Here is a 22,366-nt window from a genome sequence, read left to right as displayed (position 1 = left end):
CTGTGTTTGACGAGTCCACCGTCACTGTGTGAGAGGCCCTGGGCCTCCGTCCTTTCAGCATTGGACAGATCTGGTTATTCAGAAGTTCTGCTCGTTACTGCTTCACTGTACCTCAGGTCATCAGGAGAAAAAGTCAAAGATTTAGACTACTCTCAGCCCACAGGGTCATTTCACAAATAATTATTAACCGCCACCTATTCTTTGTAAGGTGCTAGGCTACATTGCAAGTACAGGGATGAAGAGGACTCTACTCATGGAGCTGGAGTGCAGTATAGGAACCCATGCCGAAGGACAGAAGTGGACAGCCCACGCACTGTCACAGGGAGGGTGCTGACGAAGTGCCCATGACACAAGGCGCATTCACCATGGCAAGATGAGGGTGGCATTGCTGCTGGGCAGGATGGGGTGATCCGCGAGAACTATACTTGTGGACACTGGCACGGGACTGTCTTCCAGTGGGGGTTGGCATCAGTGCACACAGGTGGCAGGGGGGACGTCGGCGGGGAGTGCTCTTCAACGTAGGAGAGTAGGGGCCGGGAATCTACACCATACTTACTTAACTTCCAACTCTAAAGACCCTGCATGTATGCTTCATCTTTCCGTGGATTTGGGAGACAATCGTGTTTTATGGAAGTCTGAAGTGATGGATGTTCATATTTATGCTAGTCTTTCTTCTGTCCTCTTAGCCCCTATCTGTGTTGTCCTACCTGCTTAGAAATAGCTACAGTTTAAAAGGAACCCCTCTCATTGTGAAAATATGACAGTAAAGTCCCCTTAAAAACAGATGCAGTCACAGGTCAAAAATAAAAAGGGAAATAATAAAAGGTCCTTGGTAACCCTGTTCTCCAGTAGCCAAGCTCCCCTCATCCTGCCACAGCTGCGGGACACACCACAGGTACAGCCTACTCTTGTTTGAATGTGGATTGCGTTAAAGTAGGAAAAACTCTTTAATTCAAATGGAAGCTTCCCAGCCTTAGTGTGGTAGTTAGCTAGTTGTGTCTGCTAGAGTAAGAAACAGCCAGCATAGCTGGATCAGCATAGCTCTGGGTGTGCCTGAAGGGATTTACTGAAGACCGAAGACCCAGCCTGGGTGGGCTTGCTGCTTGAATGGAAAAAGGGAAACGAAGAAGGAAGACTTGCTTCTGTTTCTTCGAGGAGCTCCAATCTTGCCCTTCAGCTTGGAAGTCGTCTCCTGGCTTCCAGTGCAGACCCCTCGGCCTCCTGATACAGACTGGCAAGGGACACTACAGTGGGCTCCAGGCCTGGACTGGATCCTTAGATCTCCAGTGCACAGAGAGCCCCTTTCCACTTTCACACACCTGACTGCGGCGGCCACTGTGAGCCAGTCTTGTAAATTCTTATATATGGGGGGGGGGTTATTTGTTTGTTTTTGAGACAGGGTCTTGCTCTGTAGTTCAGGGTGTCCTTGAGCTCACTGTGTACCCCAGGCAGGCCTCAGTCGTGGCAATCCTCCTGCCTCAGTCTCCCAAGTGCTGGAATTACATTTTCTTATATATTTGTATATGTTGCATTAAATCTGTTTTTCTAGTAAGCACTGACTGATACATTCATTACATCTTTAAACAGGCCAGTGCTACATCAGCCAAATCTAGTCAAGAGAGAGAACCCACACAGTATGAACAAAGGAACTTTACCCTAAGAGGAGAGTAATGAGGAGTTGACTAGTAAGCAATAAAGAAAACTCTAAACTCCAGAGCTGGCAACCACCACCCAGGGCTGACCAAAGCAGGCACCCTGTGGCTCCCTGAATGGTGAGCTTGCTGGCAGTCTGCCCTCCAAGGGGCCGAGAGTACTTCCGGAGAGGTGCCCGAGGGAGGTTCTAGGCGAATGGCCTCGTGCCGCCCAGGGTTTGAGACCAGGAGAGCAGTCTGCACTGTGGAGCCCACACAGCTGCTAGACTGCCACGCAGTAGCAAGGAGTTCTGTTCTGGTCCTCTCTCCTGAAAACATGGTGGCAGTTGGGAAAGGAAAATTATTAAAAGGCTTATACCTATTTCACAGAGCAAGAAAAAGGGTGGATTTGGAGCCGAGAGACAATACATTAATAAGCACAGGGACTAAGTACAAATAGCCATGACATCCCAAGGGAATCGTTGCCAGGAAGATGTACCTGCTGCCAGAAAGATTATACAATGCATTTAAAGCCAAAGATTAAGGATTTGGATATTACTCTTACCATGAGTACTTAGGGAACGAACGAGGAAGGGGACGTTGCCAGACCTCTGCAGTGGGTCCTGGCCTCCTGCAAGCCTCCACAGCACAGGGTGAATTAAAGAACAGACAGGAAACGAGACTTAGAGTGGAGAAGCTGGGTCTTGGGTCCTGAACAGTGCTGCTGATGGCAGCAAAGACAAAGGCCCCCAGGCGCACCCAGTGTTTATTGAGCACAGTCGTGGGAAGGGGTGGGGAGTCAGGTATGCTTAGAAGGCATCTGGTGAAACACTGCCAAGAACCTGGCCTGATGGCACCGGGCAGGGCTGTCAGGGAGGAAGCATTGCTTACCTTGCTTGGACAGAACAAACAGGTACTGGGTCCAGGTAGAATTAGCAAGCAACCCATCGGGTCTGCAAGAGGCCAAAAGGATTTTAATTGGGGTCATGCTGACCTCAGCTGCATATTGACTCAGCAGAACCCTGCCACTTCACAGACCAGGACTTAGGCCTCGGTGACAGCCATTAGCAATACTAGCCAATAGCCCAAGGCTGCTACCTGACACGCCCATTTGAGTCAGGGAAGGCTTCAGTCTGACTCCTGATATAAAACAATACAGCCGAGTTAAGGGAGGCAGGAAGCAGGTGCCACTCATAGTCAGCTAGCACTGGGCAGGGATCTGCTACAGTGTACTCTTACCTCTCTAGGAATTGCCTGAACTCTTTTCTTCCGTTACAGGGATAAGCTATAGGGTGTAGCAAGTGGAAATAAAGTCCCTTTGGAGTAAAACCTTTAGTTCCTTAGAAACCATAGAAGCAAGTATAGAAGACTTTAAATATAGGGAGAAAACAAAGTTGTCTGATCCCTTCTTCATCCCTGCAGATACACCACGTGTTCTATCTTCCTAAAGATCTGCCCGATACCCCTGCCTGCCCGTTCTAACTGTTCTTAGTACATTCCAACAAGTCCCTTGTCCTCTGGCAAAACCAAGCGGGAGCTGCGGACAGGTGGAAGGAGGATCTGGGAATCAGCTATTTCCTGGTCTGTTGATCAGCCTGCTTTTAGCTGGCCCTTCCCTTTTAGCTGTAAGGACAGCTGCTCTGTACCTCCATTTCCTGTGGCGTCTCCGAGGTGACTTAGATTGTGTGTCTTGGTTTTGCCCACTGCTGAATTAGGATTCACTTCCTCAGATGTTCCAAGTCAGTTGCTCTTACCTGTTAATATTATTCCCTGTTCTCTTTGTATTCACTGTACCAAAAGTCTTGATTTGTTGTTTTTGTTGTTTGTTTTTGAGACAGGGTCTCACTATGTTCCAGGCTGCCCTGGGACTCACTGTGTAGCCCAGGCTGGCCTTGAACTTGTGGTCCTCTCGAGAACCTCAGCCTCCCGAGTGCTGGGATTGCAAGCCGCATCACCACACCTGGCTGAAAATTCTGATTCTTTACTGACTTTGTTATAGAAGTCTGGATGCAAAGGATGAATTTAAATGTCTGTTTCTGAGATGTTCTCCCTGTAACTATTGCTATTCAGATATCAGCATTTGAAAGTTCTTTACTTTTCTTAGATGCAGTTAACATAATGCCATTTCTGAGGTTTAACAGAGTTCATATCAACAGTGTGTTTTAAAGTTACTTTTTAAATTGCACTTAAATTTTCTTTTAAAAACCTTTACAATTTCTTAGTAAAGAAAATCAAGACTATCTCTTAGGCCTGTGTGAGGTACAGGTTCTTAAGACTGAAGAAGCAGTGACTATGAAAAATTGCTCTTTCCATGGTTAGTCACCTTTACAGAAGTGTGAAGTGTGCCAGAGGATAAATATCCAGAATATATAAAGAACTCCTACCCTTAGTCTAGAACAATTAGAAGAAAAGGGCAACATGAACAAAACAGGCACAGACACACGTGTCCTCAGCAGCATGAAGAGATGGCAGCTGGGTGGCGAGCGGAGTGTAGATGACCGCGTCAGTGAGGCCCTGTCGTCACTCAGGTCGGCCGTGTCCACGGGTCGTGTGGGCCCGAAGATGCTCGATGGGGCCGTCAGCATGGAGGATGTCCAGTCTCGTCATCCCCTATGGAGAATACTGTGGCACAGTTCCACTCCCGGGGCTCCCCAGGGAAAATTCCTTACCGTGGTACAGAGGGAGACCTGCACAGTGCTGGGAGCAGCCACACCCTCGACGCTGTCCAGGCCACCACGGGAAAGTGGAGTAGTGTGCAGCACTACAGCAGAGCTGCTGTGATAGGCACACTTTTACAGTGTAAAACAACTTCACATTAAAAATGTGGGTCTTATTTCATGGGTGCAGCAAGAAAAGAGGAAGCAAGGGAAAATTAAGCATAGGATTTCAATTATACTTCCTTTAGATGCTGGAGGCAGAGGACAAGGTGGAGGGGAGGACCATGTGGTTACAAGCAGATTGTCGGTGTCTTAGCCTGTGCTTTGGATAGTGGATGTGGGAGTCCTTGTTACACTTTTGAAAATAATTAGGTAATTAGACACACAGAACCATGGATCTTGGTCCTTGGGTTGTTTCGCCTTTTTTTTGTTGTTTGTTTTTAAAGAAGTAACGTTTTGAACATTGGAACTAGTGTTTTACAGTTGAAAGGTATAAAAATATGTTGATCTAAAATATAGTTAAATTAGGGCCGGGGATTTAGCTTAGTGGTTTTGCCGCCTGCTGCACAAGTGCAAGGACCTGAGTTTGATCCCCTGTACCAAAAGAGATAAATAAATAAATAAATAAATAAATAAATAAATAAAGTTAAATTACCTTTTCTAGGTGGAGGTGCATATACTGCTAAGTAAGTGTCATACGCCTTGTGAAGTATTGAGTGCATAAATATTTATAGCTATTTCTGTTCTTTCATAGAAATTTTACATTTTTTTCCCTTTCTTAGGACAAAGTTAAACTATAACCCTCCAAAAGATGATGGATCCACTTATAAGATTGAACTTGAAGGGATATCGGTAATGGTTATGAGAGAGATCCTGGATTACATCTTCAGTGGGCAGGTACGAGACACAGGGAGGAGGCCCAGGTAGAGGCTTCTGAGCTATGCTGCCAGGCAGTGCTGCCGTCACCGCACCTTGTCACTGGGCCGGGGCTGGTGCCTCCTCCTGGGGATGCACCCCACACATGTTCTCCTGGGCTCTGCTCTGAAAGAGAAGCGCACAAAGTGAAACTGACCCAAATCCAAGCCTAGGTTTTGCCATTCTGAGCTCCACCCCCTGGCATGAACGTGAAGGCCACGGGGTGAGCCCCTCCCTCCCCACCACCCTTGTGTTTGGTTTGCATCTTGGGGCCAGCCTCGCTTTGTGTCCACCTGCTGGAGAACATGTTCTGTCTCACGGAGGGGAAACAGCTTCTCTGGGCTTGGGCTTGTTTTGTCGAAATGACAAGTCCCTACTAGGTCATGTAGGTCATTCCCAGAAGGAGGATTCACACAGATGACAGACACTCTTACAGTTGTGGCGCCTTGGTCTTGCCTCTGTAGCACCACCATCCCCAGCCCACCCTGCCCTTCCTGATTTCCCTTTTCTGTCTGTACCTGTGTGTGTTTCTGCAAACTTAATCATACCCGGGACAGGAGTGCCGTCCTCTCCTCTGACCCCTCCCTGCCAGGCCTGTTACTGGTTCACATTCTAGGGTGAGACTCTTGACCAGAACCTTCGGTGTGAGAGGGTCCTGCCTTGTCACAGGAGGGGGTTGGCCCATCATATTTGGCTGTGTGAGAGTGCGTTTTATCATCATTCTTGCTGAGATCGTGTCCCCTGCTCTCTCCTTTGATCCTTCTTCATCACTCCTGTTTTCCTTTTCTGTAAGGGCTGTTTCTCCTTCATACTTCTTAAGGATTCTGAGGTATTCCTCGCCTTCTTTTAAGTATATTCATTCTGTCCAGAGTTCAGCCCAGTGATTCTCATCTTTTTGCAGTGTGTGTGTGTGTGTGCGTGTGTGTGTGAGAGAGAGGGAGAGACTGGTAAACATAAATGAATTTAAAGCGCTAGAGACACTCCTGAAATACAAACCCAGGCGTGCACCCAGTCTCCTGCCTGGCTCCCAGGCCCACTGGGCAGCAGTGTGTAGCCTCGGAGGCGGTAGGCCAGTGAGAGGTGAGACCCTTGTTGGGGTCAGGTTGGGCTTGAGGCTGTATTTACACAGCAGCAGCCAGGACTGTCCCCAGTTAAATTTAAAACCTGGCTACAGTGTAAGCTATAACAAGCTCCTGAATTGGGAGTTTAGTTTTATTGAGATCCAATTTAATGTTTTCTCACCCACCTGTATTTGAATAGTCTACACCTATCTGCTGTCTTGTGGCTAAATTTCAGATGCATGTAAATGGGAAGTTTTCCTTTCTCAGTATACTGCTTTCCAGTTGAGTCGCTCGCTTTCTAAGGCATTGGCAGTTACAGGGTTTTATTTTCTGCCTGGTAGGAGGTGTGTAGAATGTGGTAAGAAGTGTCTCCTGTCCTCTGTGTGAATTCTCTCCTCTGCGTCCCTGGCAGGGGGAAGCACCCTTGTTGTGGGTGACTGTGACTGTGGCACTGCTCACTGGCCCCATCTCTGCCTTGCTTTGCAGTTCCATGGAGAAACTGTGAAGTAGGTAGAGAAAGAAGTGTCAGTAAGAAAACTGAAGAGAATTAAGGAAAAGTAATCATTTGTGATGAAGGGGAAAAATCCTCATATTAGGAATTTGTACCAAAAGGTGGTCTTGAGGCCTAATTGCATCCATGGCATCGGGGACAATATTTGCAGGTTCAGAATGAGGCTTCTAGGTGAGCAGAATCCTTGCTTCCGTTCGATGTGCTGGAGCATAGCAGAAGGCCAGGGAGGCCCCGGTGTTCATATTTTAAGGATGCTACCTCCGGTTTCCCACGGAAGGCAGAGCTTCCCTTTTCCATGCATCCCATCAGGTTTTGGATGTGAACACATGGGCTGTTTTCCTGCACGAGTTAGGGGTTATCCCTGCTGGACCAGCAAGGGAGGACCTGGGAAGAGCTCCACAGGGTCTCATCTGCTTATGTGGGTAGGAGGTTCCTTAGGGCCCTCATGATCCAAGGTGGAATTGTGTGACATTTCCAATATTCACTCACCTTTAACCTCCAAGACTGGAAATTTCCTGTGGTTCAGTGTAATAGATGAGTGGATTGGGTTTTAGATATCTACAGTCCAATATAAAGTGTTTCTGGTCCTCCTACAGATCAGGCTGAATGAAGATACGATCCAAGATGTGGTACAGGCGGCAGACCTGCTGCTGCTGACGGACCTCAAGGCTCTGTGCTGTGAGTTCCTAGAGGGCTGCATTGCAGCAGAGAACTGCATCGGCATCCGGGACTTCGCTCTGCACTACTGCCTGCACCACGTCCACTACCTGGCCACCGAGTACCTGGAGACTCACTTCCGGGACGTCAGCAGCACAGAAGAATTCCTGGAGCTGAGTCCTCAGAAGCTCAAAGAAGTGATTTCTCTTGAGAAGTTGAATGTCGGCAATGAAAGATATGTGTTTGAAGCAGTAATTCGATGGATAGCACACGACACAGAAGTCAGAAAGGTACTGTCATTTATCACATGGTGTTACATTGCCTTTTCATTTATTTTTAATCCAAATGAGAGTTGTGACCTAAAAGATACCTGGAGAACATCTTCCTATCTGTGACTAAGGTGATCTTTCTGACCAGTCTGCAGAGGAGCATACTATCCATGGGACATCCCATTTTTTTGGGAAAACACACTTCAAGCTTAAACTGGGAGTTACAGAGTTGCTCTTTCTTCACCTTTGCTTTCAGCCCCCATCCTGCCTCCTGCATCCCTGGGTGGCCCTTGCAGGACACTGGTGCCCTCAGGAGTGCAGCAGAGAAGCGGGCCTGGGGCTCACCCTGGTGTGACGACAGCCCGGGGGACTATGGCGCTGTGTGGCCCTCACGTGACTGCTGGGGAAAGAGGGTGTGAACACCATTCTTTAGGTCCACTCTGGATAGACACTGGGGGAGGGGGCGGGAACGTGGGGCTTTGCTCTCCAGTCTGCTCTTTATAAAGATGAGACCAGCTCTGGTTGCTCATTGCAATGTAAGACACATATTAGGCTGGTTTCAGAGAGTACATTTCCAATCGCATAATTGTACTGTTACTTGTTCTTGGTAACTATTGACTGAAGTTTGAGTGATTATCATGTCCTGTTTTACATTTGTAGTCTTAGTTTGAGTTTTGTGGTAGTCAGATGAGTTAGGAAAGGAGAGAGAGAAGGCTCCAGTTTGCCCCGCTCCCTGAGACCACAGGAAACACTGCTCGGGCCAGCACCTGCCAGAGCCTGTGCCTCAGGGATGAGGATGCTTGAGGGAAGCTGGTTGCCAGGGAAACAAGGCTGTTCTCTGTCCTTTGGTTAATCTGAACCTCATGCCATAAAGACTGCTGGTGTGTATTTCTCAGAGTATAGAAGAATGGACCTTAAAGTGATACTTCAAATCTGTGAAAAAATCTCCTGAATATACCACTTAATAAATCAGCCATTTAAAGTATTTCACCTTACATATGTAGACTGCCCTCATCAGTTGGTTCAGATGTAGTTATTGACAGCAAAAGTATGTGATTCATATTTAATGTATTAGATACTCTTGGAAGTGACTGATACAGAAATGATTATTTTTATACTCAAATTTAAAAAAAATTTTGGCTCTTCTGTATTTTTCTTGTTAATATTGATAGTTATTTAAGGGTAGTATGTGTTACTGAGCTATCATCATATGTAATATTCTGTAAATGTGATTTAACTCCACACATCCAGATACAGTACCTGAAATAAAGCAAATTATACTCTGTTTACCGATTGGAAGGGGAACCCTTTCCAAGAAGGCTGCTTGAACTGGGAATGGTGGCTCACACCTGCAATCCCAGCTACTCAAGAGGCTGAGGCAGGAGGTTGGCAAGTTCAAGGCAAGCCTGGGTAACTTAGTGAGACCCTGTCTCAGAATAAAAATAAATAAATTAGAAAAGGGGGGTGGTGGGGCTTGGGATATAGCTCAGTATTCCCTAGGTTCAGTCTCCATTACCACCAAAAAGAAGAAAGAGAGAAAGAAACCGTGGTGATACTCAGGTATAAATTTGAACTGATGATTTTTTTTTTAACTAAACTTTGTTTTTTTGAGATAGCATCTTGCTATATAGTCCAGGCTGGCCTTGAACTCATTATGTAGCCCAGGCTGACCTCAAATTACCAGCAGTCCTCCTGCCTCAGCCTCCTGAATGCTGGGATTGCAGCATGTGCCATCATGCCCACCTCAAATTAAACTGGTTTTCCCTAGGCTCTGGGAGGTAGAAAAGAAGGGGCTGGTGATACATATCCGAGCAGTACTGGCATCAGCCACTTGCCTGATAATCAGGTTGTTACAGTTGTAGCTTTCCAAGGTCAGAAAATGTGTCCTTTGCAAACCCAGCGTGGCATCCTCCATTGCCCCGTCCTTCCTTCTCCCTCTGCAGGTCCACATGAAGGATGTCATGTCAGCACTGTGGGTTTCAGGGCTGGACTCCAGTTACTTGCGGGAACAGATGCTGAACGAACCGTTGGTACGAGAAATCGTCAAAGAGTGCAGCAATATCCCGCTCAGCCAGCCGCAGCAGGGGGAGGCCATGCTGGCGAGCTTCAAGCCCAGGGGCTACTCCGAGTGCATCGTGACCGTCGGTGGGGAGGAGAGAGTGTAAGTGCGGGTGGAGTGCTTTGAAAGGCCGTGTGTGGGAAGCCGCAGTTCCGCGTGAACCAGAGTTCAGAATATTTTTCACGATCAAAGCATAATGGCAGTCAGCTTTTTGTAATGTCTTAAACATTCTTTAGAGCACTCAAACGGGTGATGTCTGTTGTAAGCAGAACCCTAAACACTAACCGCTAATCAATTATTTCTCTCCTTAGTTCCCGGAAACCCACGGCAGCGATGCGATGTATGTGCCCCCTCTACGACCCCAATCGGCAGCTTTGGATTGAACTGGCCCCTCTGAGCATGCCGAGAATTAACCACGGCGTTCTCTCAGCAGGTACCGTGCTGTGCTAAGTTCAGCTGTACCTAAGGCCAAGGGATGAGCAGCTTCAGGGTCCTCCAGGAGATACAGAGCACTTTAAAGATAAAGCTTAATCGTCAGTGTGGGTCCAGCTTTTGCGAGAGTGATTGGAAAAGAGCCCTTCCGGTCAGGTCTAGCATCGCACCACTGTAAGGAGTGGTGAGCTGTGATGAATGGAATCATGCACTGCAAACATGTATTCATGAAAGCTTCAAGTATTAAAAGTGTATGAAGCAGGCAGGGGCAGAGCTGGGTAGGTCCCTCAGTGAGAAGAGGCCCACCCTCCCAGCCCTCCACACAGCTGGCCTCAGCCATGGTGCTCCCGCCTTTGAGGCCATGCTGTGTAGGATCACAGTCCAGTTTTATAAAATATGCTGCTGTAAAAGCAGGCATTTCTCTTGAGACCTTAGAGAAGTACTCACGAATGCTTTTTGTTTGCACAAGCGTTTGGCCAAATTTTGGTTTTGATTGTAAACTCTGCATCAGGTGACAAATACAACGACCACCACCTTTTTTGCACAAACACAAACATACCATTTTCCCCAGACACATGGAATGAATTAAGCTCATGAACCAAGGTAGCGCTGTACTTAAATTAGCAGTGGCTTAAAGTTATTTTACTACACACAGTATGTTTTACTTGACCATCACAAGTTTGAAGATTGTTCCAGATTATTCAGTGCTCTCACTTTAGAAGATGATAGAAAAGATTGATTGCTGCCTTTCTACAGTTGACTGCCTCTCTCTTCACCTGGACTCTGGCTGGGTTCACTCACCAAGTTCCTTTTCACATAATTCTAGATATTGTCAGCAGTCCTGCTGGAATTCTTATTTAATTGTCTCTGCTTGCCCACTAAAATTACCTTTAAAATTTTTAAAGCTATACCATAACCTGTCTTAAAAGATGGCTCAGCCAGGTATGTGTGTATGGCACACAGTATAATCCCAGCTCTATGGGAACCTGAGGCAAGAGGACTGCAAGTTCAAGCCCAGCCTGGGCAACCTAGTGACTTAGCAAGACCCTGTCTCAAAATAAAACATAAGAAGGGCTGGGGATGTAACTCAGTGCAAAGGCCCTGGATTCAATCCCCAGTACCAGGAAAAAAGAAAAAATGCTGAGGGTGTATTATTTTATAGACATGGAACCATTTTATGTATCTCAGAATCATTGGAATTATTTTTAACACTAAGTTGTTGGATGGAGTAGTGCAGCCAGCGGGATGAGGGTCTGTTTTTCCCATTCTGTCTTCCTGGAGTTCACTCCCATCTCATGTATACACACCCATAATTTTGACTCATGCACACCGATCACAGGTGTTTCCATGTCACTTAAGATTTTCTGGGGCTGGGGATTCAGCTCGGTGGTTTCGCCGCCTGCTGCGCAAGTGCAAGGACCTGAGTTCGATCCCCAGTACCAAAAAAAAAAAATTATTCTGGATGGGTTGGTATTTCAGAAACTAAACAATGATGAAGAGAATGATCATATACAGATGTATTGATTGACACTGAAATGATTGAATAGTTTCCTTTCTGTTTGCCTAGCCAACTATATTTCTTTCTTTTCTTGCCTTTTATAAGAATTATTTTGACTTTTTTAATCTTTCTATTTTTCCTCTCTTCTAGTTGGAAGTTACAATATTGTTTACATTACTTTGGGAAAATTACCTTAGATATTACAGCCTGTGTCTCAAGTTATCAAAGTGTAAAGTTCATCAGTACAATTATTCTTCTAGGTATTGCTCATTTTTCATCTTCCATAGTCTTACAGTATTAAAATATATGATTATTAACAGACATATTCATGGTATATGTTTTGGTTTTTTGGTACCGGGGATCAAACTCAGGACCTTGTGCTTGCGAGGCAGGCGCAGTGCCACTGAGCTAAACCCCCGGTCTGGTATATCATTTGGCCTTTTTTTGGTAGCAGGCATCAAACTCAGGACCTCGTGCTTGCAAGGCAGGCAGCAGAACTACTGAGCTAAATCCACAGTCCAATATATGTATTTTTGATTTGTGTTTTTGTCTGAATGAATGGACGGATAGTGCTTATTTAGCTTCACCACTTTCTTTGTTCTTCCTCCTTTTCACCCAGAATTTCCACATAGGATCATTTTGCTTCTCTCTGAAGTTTATCCTTTTGAATTTCCTTTAATGTGGATCTTTTGATGGAAAATTTTCAGATTTGTCTGCAGGGTAATTATTTTGCTTTCATTCTTGAAGGATAGTTTTGCTGGGTATAGAGTTTTAGAATACTGTTTCTTTTCAGCACATTGAAGATGCCTTTCCACTTACTTAAGTCAGTTATCAATCTAAAAAATCTCTTTGGGGTATATTTAAGATTTTCTTTTTTTTTCCTCTACCATTTCATTACAGTGTGTATACTTTAATTAAAATTGTATCATATTTGGGTTTTTTTGGCTCTTTGACTCTACTGGGCTTGGGTTTTTATCCATTCTGGGTAATTCATATCCATTTTGTCTTCACATATTGCCTCTGCTGCATTATTCTCTCTCCCTCTGCTCTTGAAAGTCACATCAAACACTGCCAGGCCTTTGTACGTTTACCCGCTACCTTCTGTCTTCTTTGTGTTGCTTCCTATCTTTTTGTTTAACTTTTTTTTTTTACTTCTTATGTTTTTGTTGCTGTATGCTACCTTCTTGATGATTGCTCTTTATTTATCCTCAGTGAAAGCTGTCTTTAACTTTTTTATTTTTAGAGTTTCTCTTTGAATCTTTTTCAAAACTGTTATTTCTTTTGTTTTTGGTACCGGGGATCGAACTCAGGTCCTTCTGCTTGTGAGGCAGGTGGCGGAACCACTGAGCTAAATCCCTGGCCCAAAACTGTTATTTCTATAGTCCTGTGTTTCCTAGAGTTGTCAAGTTTTGTGTTTTTTTTACTTTTGAAGTGTGATAGGCATTGTTATTTTGTCATCTTTCTGATTATGCCAATATGTAACATCTGTGCAGTTGCGCTTCTGCTGTCTTGTTTCTCTTTATAGAACCTTATTTTTTGGTATGCCTGAGTATATTGCCCAGATGCTGGCATTTTATTTAAAGTTATTTGCAGTAATAATTGATGAATTAAACTCTTAGAATGTTGACTCTAAAACTTGGATGATGAAACTTTCTTGTATAGAAGTTTTGTACTTGTTTCTGCCAGTCCCCTGAAGACACTGCTAATTGATGTTATTATAAATCAAGCCCAAGGGTTGAGAGCTCCTAGACAAGTAAGGAGCTTTAAATCACCACTGCTTCTAGCTGGCCTACATCCCGAGCATAGAACTTGGGAGCAGATTTCCTGCCAGAAGCTGCTTCTAAGGGCCTGTGGCTTAAATTTCTTTTTCCTCCCTGGGACAAAAGATACAAACTCCCAGAGTGGCATGTGCCTTCCAGGCAGAATAGTTGCCCTGTGTGGCAACCTTTCCAGAGGCTCCACTTTTCCCTTCAGTTTTTCCTTATTGTCTTGTTGGCTTCTTCTCATCTAAGACTATTATAAAAATATTTTATTCAGCAAGTTAGTTGCTTTTTGCAGAACAACCCAATCTGCCATTACCCAAAATAGAAAGTCAACTCTTGGATTTTGTTTCGAATTGAAATATGGACCGGTGCCAAGCTCTGAGCATCCTGGGTCGTGGGGATAGGTGTGGGCCCCGGGTCAGAAGCCTCATGAGAATCGCAGGGCTGGGGATTAGAACAGGACCTGAGATGACCTGAGGGCGGTGTCTCCTTGCTGTCACGCTATAGGGCTGTGTATCCCCTCACAGACAACTGAGCAGGCAGAGTGGCCAGTGACTCACAGGCTGGGTTGTGTCATCAAGGAGCAAATGAAATGTGACCGAGGTCCCGGGTCCAAGACAAAACTGTCACGGTGGGAGGAAGTTCTGGAGATGCTGCGCGCCCGTGCTGTGATCCTCCTGGGGCTGAGGACTCGGTCTCAAGTTGCTTGTGTGTCTCTTCTGGTTTTTGCAGAAGGATTTTTGTTTGTATTTGGAGGCCAAGATGAAAATAAGCAGACGCTGAGCTCGGGAGAGAAGTACGATCCAGATGCAAATATGTGGACCGCGTTGCCACCCATGAATGAGGTGAAGTACATACTTGTTTCTCTTGTGTGTGGCACTTTGGTTTTGTGTTGGGAAGAGGAGGTGGCCAGATCCTCACACCTGCTGTCCTGTCGCGCTCCTGCCATCCCTTCTCCTGACGCCCTCTGGTCACCCTGGTTTCTCAGACTAGGGCTCCTGCTCGCACTTGGGCCTTACATAAGTTCTTTCCTGTCTGCCCAGGGCGCCTCCCCCCTGCCCCTTTGCACACTGGTCCTTACAGATGTCATGGAGGCTCTCAAGAAGGGAATGGCATCTGTCCCGCTCAGTTTCAGTCCTTGGTGGAACAGTGCCTGGCACATGTGTGCGCTGAGTGAATAATTGTTGCCCAGTGAATACTGAAGACCTCTGCCTTCTGTGGTTCCCGGACTCTTGCCCTGACCCTGGCCTCCCATGGCCTCCCACGGCTTCCCTGGCCCCGGAGAGTCTGCCCTGCTGGGATCTTTCTTGTCTTTCCAACATGGGCTCGGAAGCCTGATGGACGCCTGTTGCTGTATGAAGAGTTTCATTAAACCAGTTATTACCTAAGGTGATGCTTTGCTCTCTGGTGGACTAGAGTGTGTTAACAAGTGGTGATTCCACTGACAAGTTCACCGTGCATCTTATTCCCTTCTTCTAAGAAATGTCTGTCTTTGGCTCCCTGTCTGTTGTGCCGGATGTGTGAGCTAGTGGGAGAGCTGGGAATACAAGAAAGGGTGTCACAGGCGAATCACTTCCTTGCTGGAACACTGAAATAAAATGATACCTGTAACTGTTATCAGATACACAAATATCAGCCTCTATGTACAGAGAACTTTGATGTCTTTTCAGGCAAGACACAACTTCGGCATTGTAGAAATAGACGGCATGCTGTACGTTTTAGGAGGGGAGGACGGGGACAAGGAGCTGATCTCCATGGAGTGTTATGACATCTATTCTAAAACCTGGATGAAGCAACCTGATTTGACCATGGTTAGAAAGGTGAGGCTGATGGCTTCCTGTGACCACTTTGTTTACAGATTGGATTTTAAAGTTAATGTTTCTTCATTTCTTTTTTGTTTTTGTTTTTGGTACTGGGGATCGAACTTACAGCCTTGGGCTTTTGAGGCAGGTACAGCACCACTGAGCTAAATCCTCGGCCCTGTTTCTTCATTTCTTAAATACGCCTTTAATACAACAGAAAGTATTAAGAGAACTGGCGTGGTAGGGTTCTGTATCAGTAGCTTGCCTTCACTGTCAGTGGCCACACGCTGGGACGGGAACAAGTGTGTGCGAGTCAGGCCTACTGGGCCCAGGGCAGCAGGCTTGATCGAAGCTTTGCGGATGCTCAGATCCAAGGAGCAGCCGGAGCTCCCTACTTGGCTCTCAGTCACAGCGTCCAGGTGCCTAGAGCACAGCCTGTGTGTATCTGTGCTCCCGTTGGAGCCGGCAGGGAGTGGGGCAGCAGGACAAAGCTCGGTGAGTGCCCTAGGCACAGTGCTTCTTTAGGCAGTGGGATATTCTCCCGCGATCTCATTGTTTGTGCCCTTTCAGCAAAATTATTGTGATAGAAATAGAACGACTTGCTCCAATATTGGTGAAAGAATAGAGACTGGAAAGCTCTCTCTTTTTATTATTTTTTTCTTTTCTTTTTCAGTGCAGGGGATTTCCCCAGGGCTTTGTCCATGCTAGGCAAGCGTTTAATCACACCCCAAGCCCTGGAAAGCTCTTTTAAAAAGTACAGTCACCAACCTGCCTTGCCTAGAATAGAGGATAGAGCTGCTTCTCTGTGTTCTGTGGTGCCGGACTGGCAAGCACTGCACTTCTACTGTTAGAAATCAGACCTTTCCACGGGGCTGAGGGAGGGCCTCCTCGGTGAGCCTGGCCTAGAAATCAGCCCCTTTCTCAAATATCTTCACGTGCTCTCCCAACAAACTAGCATCTCTTTGTCTGTCTAGCTTTAATAATGGTGCCTTTGGGGCCAGGGATTTAGCTCAGTGGTTCCGCTACCTGCCTCAAAATCGCAAAGTCCCAAGTTTGATCTCCAGTACCAGAAAAAAAATAATAATAATGGTGCCTTTCTCCATTGCTTCTCCTTTCAGATTGGCTGTTATGCAGCTATGAAAAAGAAAATCTATGCCATGGGTGGAGGGTCGTATGGAAAGCTGTTTGAGTCTGTGGAGTGTTACGACCCCAGGACCCAGCAGTGGACCGCCATCTGTCCCCTGAAAGAGAGGAGGTGAGTGAAGTGGAGGTGGGCAGGGCTTCCCTGTCTGCTGTTGGGTCTGAGTCCTCCTGACCTGGCCTTGTTGCTCCTCTTTCCAAAGTGGCCCTTATGTGGCCTAGGACTTCCGAGAATAGGAAGGCCCACATGTGCAAGCAGCACCGCGCTGCATTGAAGCGAGCCCTGGAGGAGCTAAGGAGGCAGACCTGGAGCTGAGCTCATACCTGCTGTGCTGTGTGTCTTCCAGGTTTGGCGCTGTGGCCTGCGGCGTTGCCATGGAGCTATACGTGTTTGGGGGCGTCCGGAGTCGTGAGGACATCCAGGTTAGCGAAATGGTCACCTGCAAGTCTGAATTCTACCACGATGAGTTTAAAAGGTAATTTTGAGGGTAGCGTGTAGCTTCTGCAACTTTTCCTTTATACCTCAGGGTCATGGTTTATCTGTGTTTAATTTTGGTTCTAAGTTCCTTTATCTAACTATTTAGCAACTATGTCCCTGCATATTAGGTATTTAAGTCAGTGACTTCAGAGATATTGGTAACTTAAAAACCCTAAAAACACCTTTCTAAAATGTAGAGCATATGTTAACACTTAGTTGCTTAAAATCACTGGCTTTTAGGAGAAAGCTTAGACTCCTTAATTTAGCATATATGGCCTTTTGTGATTGACCTTCATCTACTTTTTCTACTATCCAGCCCCGATGCTTCACACTGAGACATTTTCTATCCCTCCCCTCCAAATATGTGTGATTATCACAGCTCTGTGCTTGTGTGCTATTCCTTTTGCCCGAAATTCCCTTTGCTCCTATTCCTCCAGTGAATTTGGCCTTGTCCCAAACTCTGGAGAAAGCTTTTCCCGCCTGCTGGTCTGCTTACTCGTCTCTCTGGGGTTAACCGTGCATGTTAACCATAAGCACCTCCAGGGCAAGACCCATGCGCTCAGGTCTGCAGCCCGCTCCTGGCACTGGGCCTGGCCATGTCTGACCATCCAGTTGGTCCACTGAGTGAATGAAGATTGGCGGCTGTGTTCCTAACTCGCCTCACAAGCCGCCCTGTAAGTCTGTAGGGCAGATGGCCGCCGCCTCAACCCCCTCACCCCTCCCCTCACACCTTTCGCTGTCCTCTCTGCAGTGTCCTGCAGAGCCAGCTCAGGTGCAGGGGGCTGCCTGGCCAACTGTCATCTTGTTGGAGTAGTTCCCCCTTGTTGCCAGAAGGGGGCGCCATAACATAATGTTTACTTTCCTATTCCTATTATTTTAGATTAGGGCAATGAACAGTTACCAGAACGTTAGAAATATTGCTGTATTTCTGTATTTTAAATCTAGGATATTTGCATAGCCTTTTCCCTAGGTATAGAGGTAGACTATCCTAGGAAAACTTATTAGACAGTATGAGAGCAATTTAGAAGATCATTTGTTGTGGTAGGTAGGAGTGGGCGGGGTTTTCAGAGGGTGACTGCATTCCTTCGCCTTCCGTCCTGGTTGCTCTGGGGCTTGACTGCCCTGCTAGTGAGTTAGTGTAATCGGTGATTGCCCAAGTGAGCATCGAGACAGCCTGTCCAGCTTCATTACCAAGCAGTCTGTTTGGTTTTAGTGAAATATTGATATAAACCTTCGTCATTAGGACTGAATTGCTGCTTATACAGCGTAAGCCATAACCCACTTGCTGGAAAAGTCAAGTTTACTTATGTTCTTGCCACTTCCTGTCACTGTTCTCCTTGTGTAGGATTTAAATCTGGCTGTAAAATTGATGTGCTATCAGTTGTCAGAACCACTAAGTTTCTACCAGTCTGTTTCACGTTTATAGTTAACAAACTTTAAATATAACTATTAATATTACTTGCCTTATTTATTTCTTTATTTGGTACCGGGGATCAACTCGGGACCTTGTGCTTGCGAAGCAGGTGGCAGGATCGCCAGCCCTTACTCGCTTTAAATTCATCATTATTAAACATGAAAATGTCATTCCTTGTTGCTATTTAAAAACACTTCCAAATAAAATTCGTACACCTTCGGCGGTCTTATTTCTAGACTGTCCACTGTTGGTTTATAAATAGAAGCGTGAGCACTAAGGTCTCTTAATATAATATTAGGGCTGCTGTGTGTTTAGAGAATGCTGAACACATAGGAGCACTGGCACCATGGATCAGCTCATGGACTTGGTCATCAGAGCAGCCCTCCAGGTGCAGATGCTCTTCTTAGTCCTCTCATGGGAGGATGCCACAGCCTGCAGGGTCAGCAAGGATTGGAGCCGGTGTCTGGCCCCAGAGGCCACCTTTTTATACCCCACTACATCGGCTTCGGACACACAGGGCTTCCCATAACTATCTCCAGAGAAAAATAACACAGGAGTAGTTCGTCTCCTGAAAGATCGGGTGTCCCCTGATGTGTTCTCTTTGCATATTGTGGGAGCTGTTGGCACATGAGCAATCTGGATTAGACTGGAGACCATTTAGATTGTTTTTAAGTAATCTTTGGTGTTTCCTGTCTTTGTTCTCTATTTTTAGGTTAAAACTTTCCTGGAAAGGTGCCCTATCTTATTATTTTGTGTGTTTCTTAATAAAAACAGAACTGTTAGGAAGAAAGCAAAGAAATCGCCATAAATTGTTACTGGGTTACAGCACCCACGCCTGGCCAGAGCTAGGTTCTCTCTGTTTCCATGACCCTGTCCTGTCAGTGACACAGCTGTCCTCCCACCTCCTCTGTGGCAACATCTCAGCTTTTTGACTCTGTAAATCTTTTCCCACATACCCTGCCTTCACTGCCTGATGCTGAGCCCGTTGCATCACACACACACACACACACACACACACTCCCCCAGTGCCCTCAGGCATGTGTGACTCACCTGTGTTTCTGAGAGATGAGGTGGCCAAGCCCCTTTGTCTTCTCGATCCCCAGCTCAGCCCTCTTCACTGTTTCCTGCATCACCAGGTCAGGGTAACAGTGCTCAGCCTCGTGCTCGGTGTCCTTTGGCTGTGAGGTTGAGAAACTGCCAGGTGTTTCAGCACCTTCCTGTCTGGGTCCTGCGTTCCCATTCTGAGGTTGGCTGCCTCTGCCTGTGCTCAGCCTTGGTGGTCCCGCTTTCAGTTTTGTGCGTCAGTCACTTGAACTCTGAAGTTGCATCTCTTTGACAACTGGCAGAAGCCCAAGTTAGCTCTCTGGCCTAGCGTTGGGGGCTGTTATAGCAGGAAGGGCCAACTGGCATCCTGAACTCACCTCCCTACTGAGATAGAGAGCTGGGAACAGCACTGTGTCCTGGGGCACCTGGCAGAAACAATGCCACTGTCACAGACAAAGGGCAGGTGTGGTGATGTCTATCACACCCCCTCCTGATTCACTTAGAAAAAGTAGGAACGTCCGCTGGGTCTTGACTGTGCACTCAGGACTCAGCTGGGCAGTCGTGAGGGTCAGACTGCCTTGGGTGGGAGATCTTTACACAGAGCTTGTGCCTCTGTGCACCATGGCCCCTGCCCTGGCTGTGCAGCTAGTGACCTAGGTAGTGTGTTTTCTCCATGGTGTGCAAGAATCCCCAGAAGCAGTGTGCTTCTCCTGGCAGGGCCAGAGCTGACCTGCATGGTGCTGTCCCAGGCCTGAGTCAGGCTGCTGCACCAAGCAGGAGTCCACACAGTTAGGCAGCTGGACGGGCTGCTACCCAGCTGCCTGTTGCAGCACCAACTGCTGGTCTCTGAGGAGGTGGAGGAAGCAGCTGCCTGAGATACCATCGAAAGTTACGTGAGCTAGAGGCTGAAGATGGCCCCCCTTAGTCACATCAGCTCCCTCGTGGTCCCGCTAGGGGACAGAAGCCACACCAGTAATTTGAACAGGGAAAATGTAATAATGTGTTATTAACTAGAAGGAGCAACAGAGGACTCTAAAAATGCAAAACTGTGACCCGGACATGCAGCTCAGTGGTAGGACACACTTAGTATGCACCAGGCCCTGGATTCAAGTTCTAACACCAAAAAAAAAGCACAAATAGCTAATGTGAGAGGTCTGGCTACCACCTTCGGGCTGAGGGAAGGTACTCAAGTGGAGAACACACGGGAAGAACCCTCCCTTCTGGCACGGCTCGGGGTACCTGGGGGGACAGCGCACTTCGGCCCCAGCAGATGGCGCGCTGGGACAGAGAAGTGCAGGGGGAGGGCACCTCGGGCACTGCAGGGGGCCTCCTTTCCTCTCCCAGCCTCCGCCCATCCACACCCTCTGTGCACTGAGAGCTGCAGGCCTGGCTCGTGTGTGTTCCAGTGCACCGATACCTGCACTGCCTTCACGATTTACCATTTACGTCCTCCTCCTTCCGGCGCATCTGCCCTTCCCCTCCCAGCTCTCGGAGAACTCATGGGCACTAATGGGCAGAGCTTTCTGCTTCCCTAATGTGCACATAGAAGCTCCATGTCCCACAGTCACACCTTAGCAGTGCCCCGGTGTTATGATCTTCTGTTTTCCTTATCTTTCAGGTTGAAGTATTTTGTCTCTTTTTCCCTTCATCAGATCGGATGCGTTTTACTGATCTGTCCTCAAGTTTGCTGCTGCTTTCCTTTGTTACCTCTAGTCTGTTGTGAGGGCCACCGGGAAATGTTTGATATCAAATACTTTCTTCTAAAATCTCAGTGCAGCTTATCATTAGGGTTTTTGGTTGTTACTATAATTTCTGTTCAGAGAGTTGCTGTCGTTCATCGGGAGCCTGTTTCCTTTGCCTCACAGAGCGCGGGTCATGGTAGCTGTGTCGACTCCCTGCCTGATGATCCCAGCACTTGAGTCATCCCAGAGTTGGCATCTGGTGATTGTTTATTCCCGTGAAATGGGTTCTCATTTTTCTGGCTCTTCTTTTTAAGTAAGTCTGGACTGTGTCCTGGACACTTCATACCACGCTGCTGCGGCCCTGGACTTTCTTTTGTGGCTCTAGAAGGTGGTGCCGAGAGTCTCAGATGCAAAGGCAGGCTCCTGAGCCTGCTCCGGCAGCTCAGGGCTGGTGGGGTTCTTCAAGCTGCCTGCAGGCACCCATGGTTTTCAGGTCAGAGATTTCCATCGAGGGATTCCTCCTTCCTCTCCCTTTTAGGGTTCTCTGCTCAGCCCTTGGTGATCATGGTTGCCCTAAGATCCTTCATCCTGATTCCCAATTCCTGAGGCCAGAGATGCCCGGGTTTAGTGCCCACAGCTGCCACCCCTGGGCTGCCTTCAGAGAAAGCTACTGAGGAACAGGCAACTCACTCCTTGTGGGTTGCTTGCTCAGCTTTCAGTTTCTTTCCAAAATCTGCCTGCTATTGTTGGTATCTGTGCATTTCGGGAAGTGTGTTCTGTCTTTTGTCCCGAGCCACTGGCTGATCTTTGCACCAGTGCTGTGCTGAGAAGCAGACACCTCTTGAAAACATGCTTGCCTTTCCTCCTCTCCTCTCTGATTGAGAGCCGAGTGTCTCCCCCTCCTCTCTAGGGCTCTCACCTCTCCCTCCCTGTCCTTCACCTCTCCCCGAAGCTGACTGCTGTGATCCATTCTGTATTTTAAAGTTCTCCGGGGCACTCTTGCTTCTGAGGTATCAAAGGGACCCTGCAGCCTGCAAGTACTGACAAGCCCAAGTTTGACAGCATTGTACCTGAGGCCTAGTACTGCCCTCACTTAGTGATGTCTAGGTCCTGGGCACTGTGCGAAGTCCTCACTTCACCCTTGAAGCACTCATCAGAGGCCGGTGATGGTGTCCGGCGTGCCCACTTCACAATTGAGGAAACCAAGCTGGCATAGCTAAGCCGTCCAAGGCCAGTGAGGTGATAAACAACACTCAAAACCACAGGCCTTTGGGGCCAGGGATTTAGCTCAGTGGTGCCACTGCCTGCTTCACAAGCACAAGGTCCTGAGTTCAATCCCCAGTATCAAAAAAT

General features: G+C 47.1%; 1 protein-coding gene across 4 annotated transcripts in view; it reads left to right on the top strand.

Annotated features, from left to right (window-relative positions):
• Positions 1–22,366, top strand: part of Gan (gigaxonin) — a 56,292-nt gene that overhangs the window by 19,393 nt on the left and 14,533 nt on the right. For all 4 annotated transcript variants that reach the window (XR_002394266.2, XR_002394267.2, XM_004842797.3 and 1 more), the window contains exons 2-9: positions 5,071–5,185; positions 7,372–7,722; positions 9,645–9,862; positions 10,072–10,193; positions 14,186–14,298; positions 15,124–15,273; positions 16,374–16,510; positions 16,743–16,871. Coding sequence is in view for 2 of the 4 variants with exons in the window: in XM_004842797.3 (XP_004842854.1) it covers positions 5,071–5,185; positions 7,372–7,722; positions 9,645–9,862; positions 10,072–10,193; positions 14,186–14,298; positions 15,124–15,273; positions 16,374–16,510; positions 16,743–16,871 (1,335 nt within the window). In the remaining 2 variants the exon portion in view is untranslated. The remainder of the gene's footprint in view (positions 1–5,070; positions 5,186–7,371; positions 7,723–9,644; positions 9,863–10,071; positions 10,194–14,185; positions 14,299–15,123; positions 15,274–16,373; positions 16,511–16,742; positions 16,872–22,366) is intronic.

This window comes from Heterocephalus glaber, unplaced genomic scaffold (assembly GCF_053883595.1).
Source record: "Heterocephalus glaber isolate CG9 unplaced genomic scaffold, H.glaber_assembly_v1.0 deba00000071, whole genome shotgun sequence".
Classification (NCBI taxonomy): domain Eukaryota; kingdom Metazoa; phylum Chordata; class Mammalia; order Rodentia; family Bathyergidae; genus Heterocephalus; species Heterocephalus glaber.
This window is presented reverse-complemented; position numbering and strand designations above follow the sequence as displayed.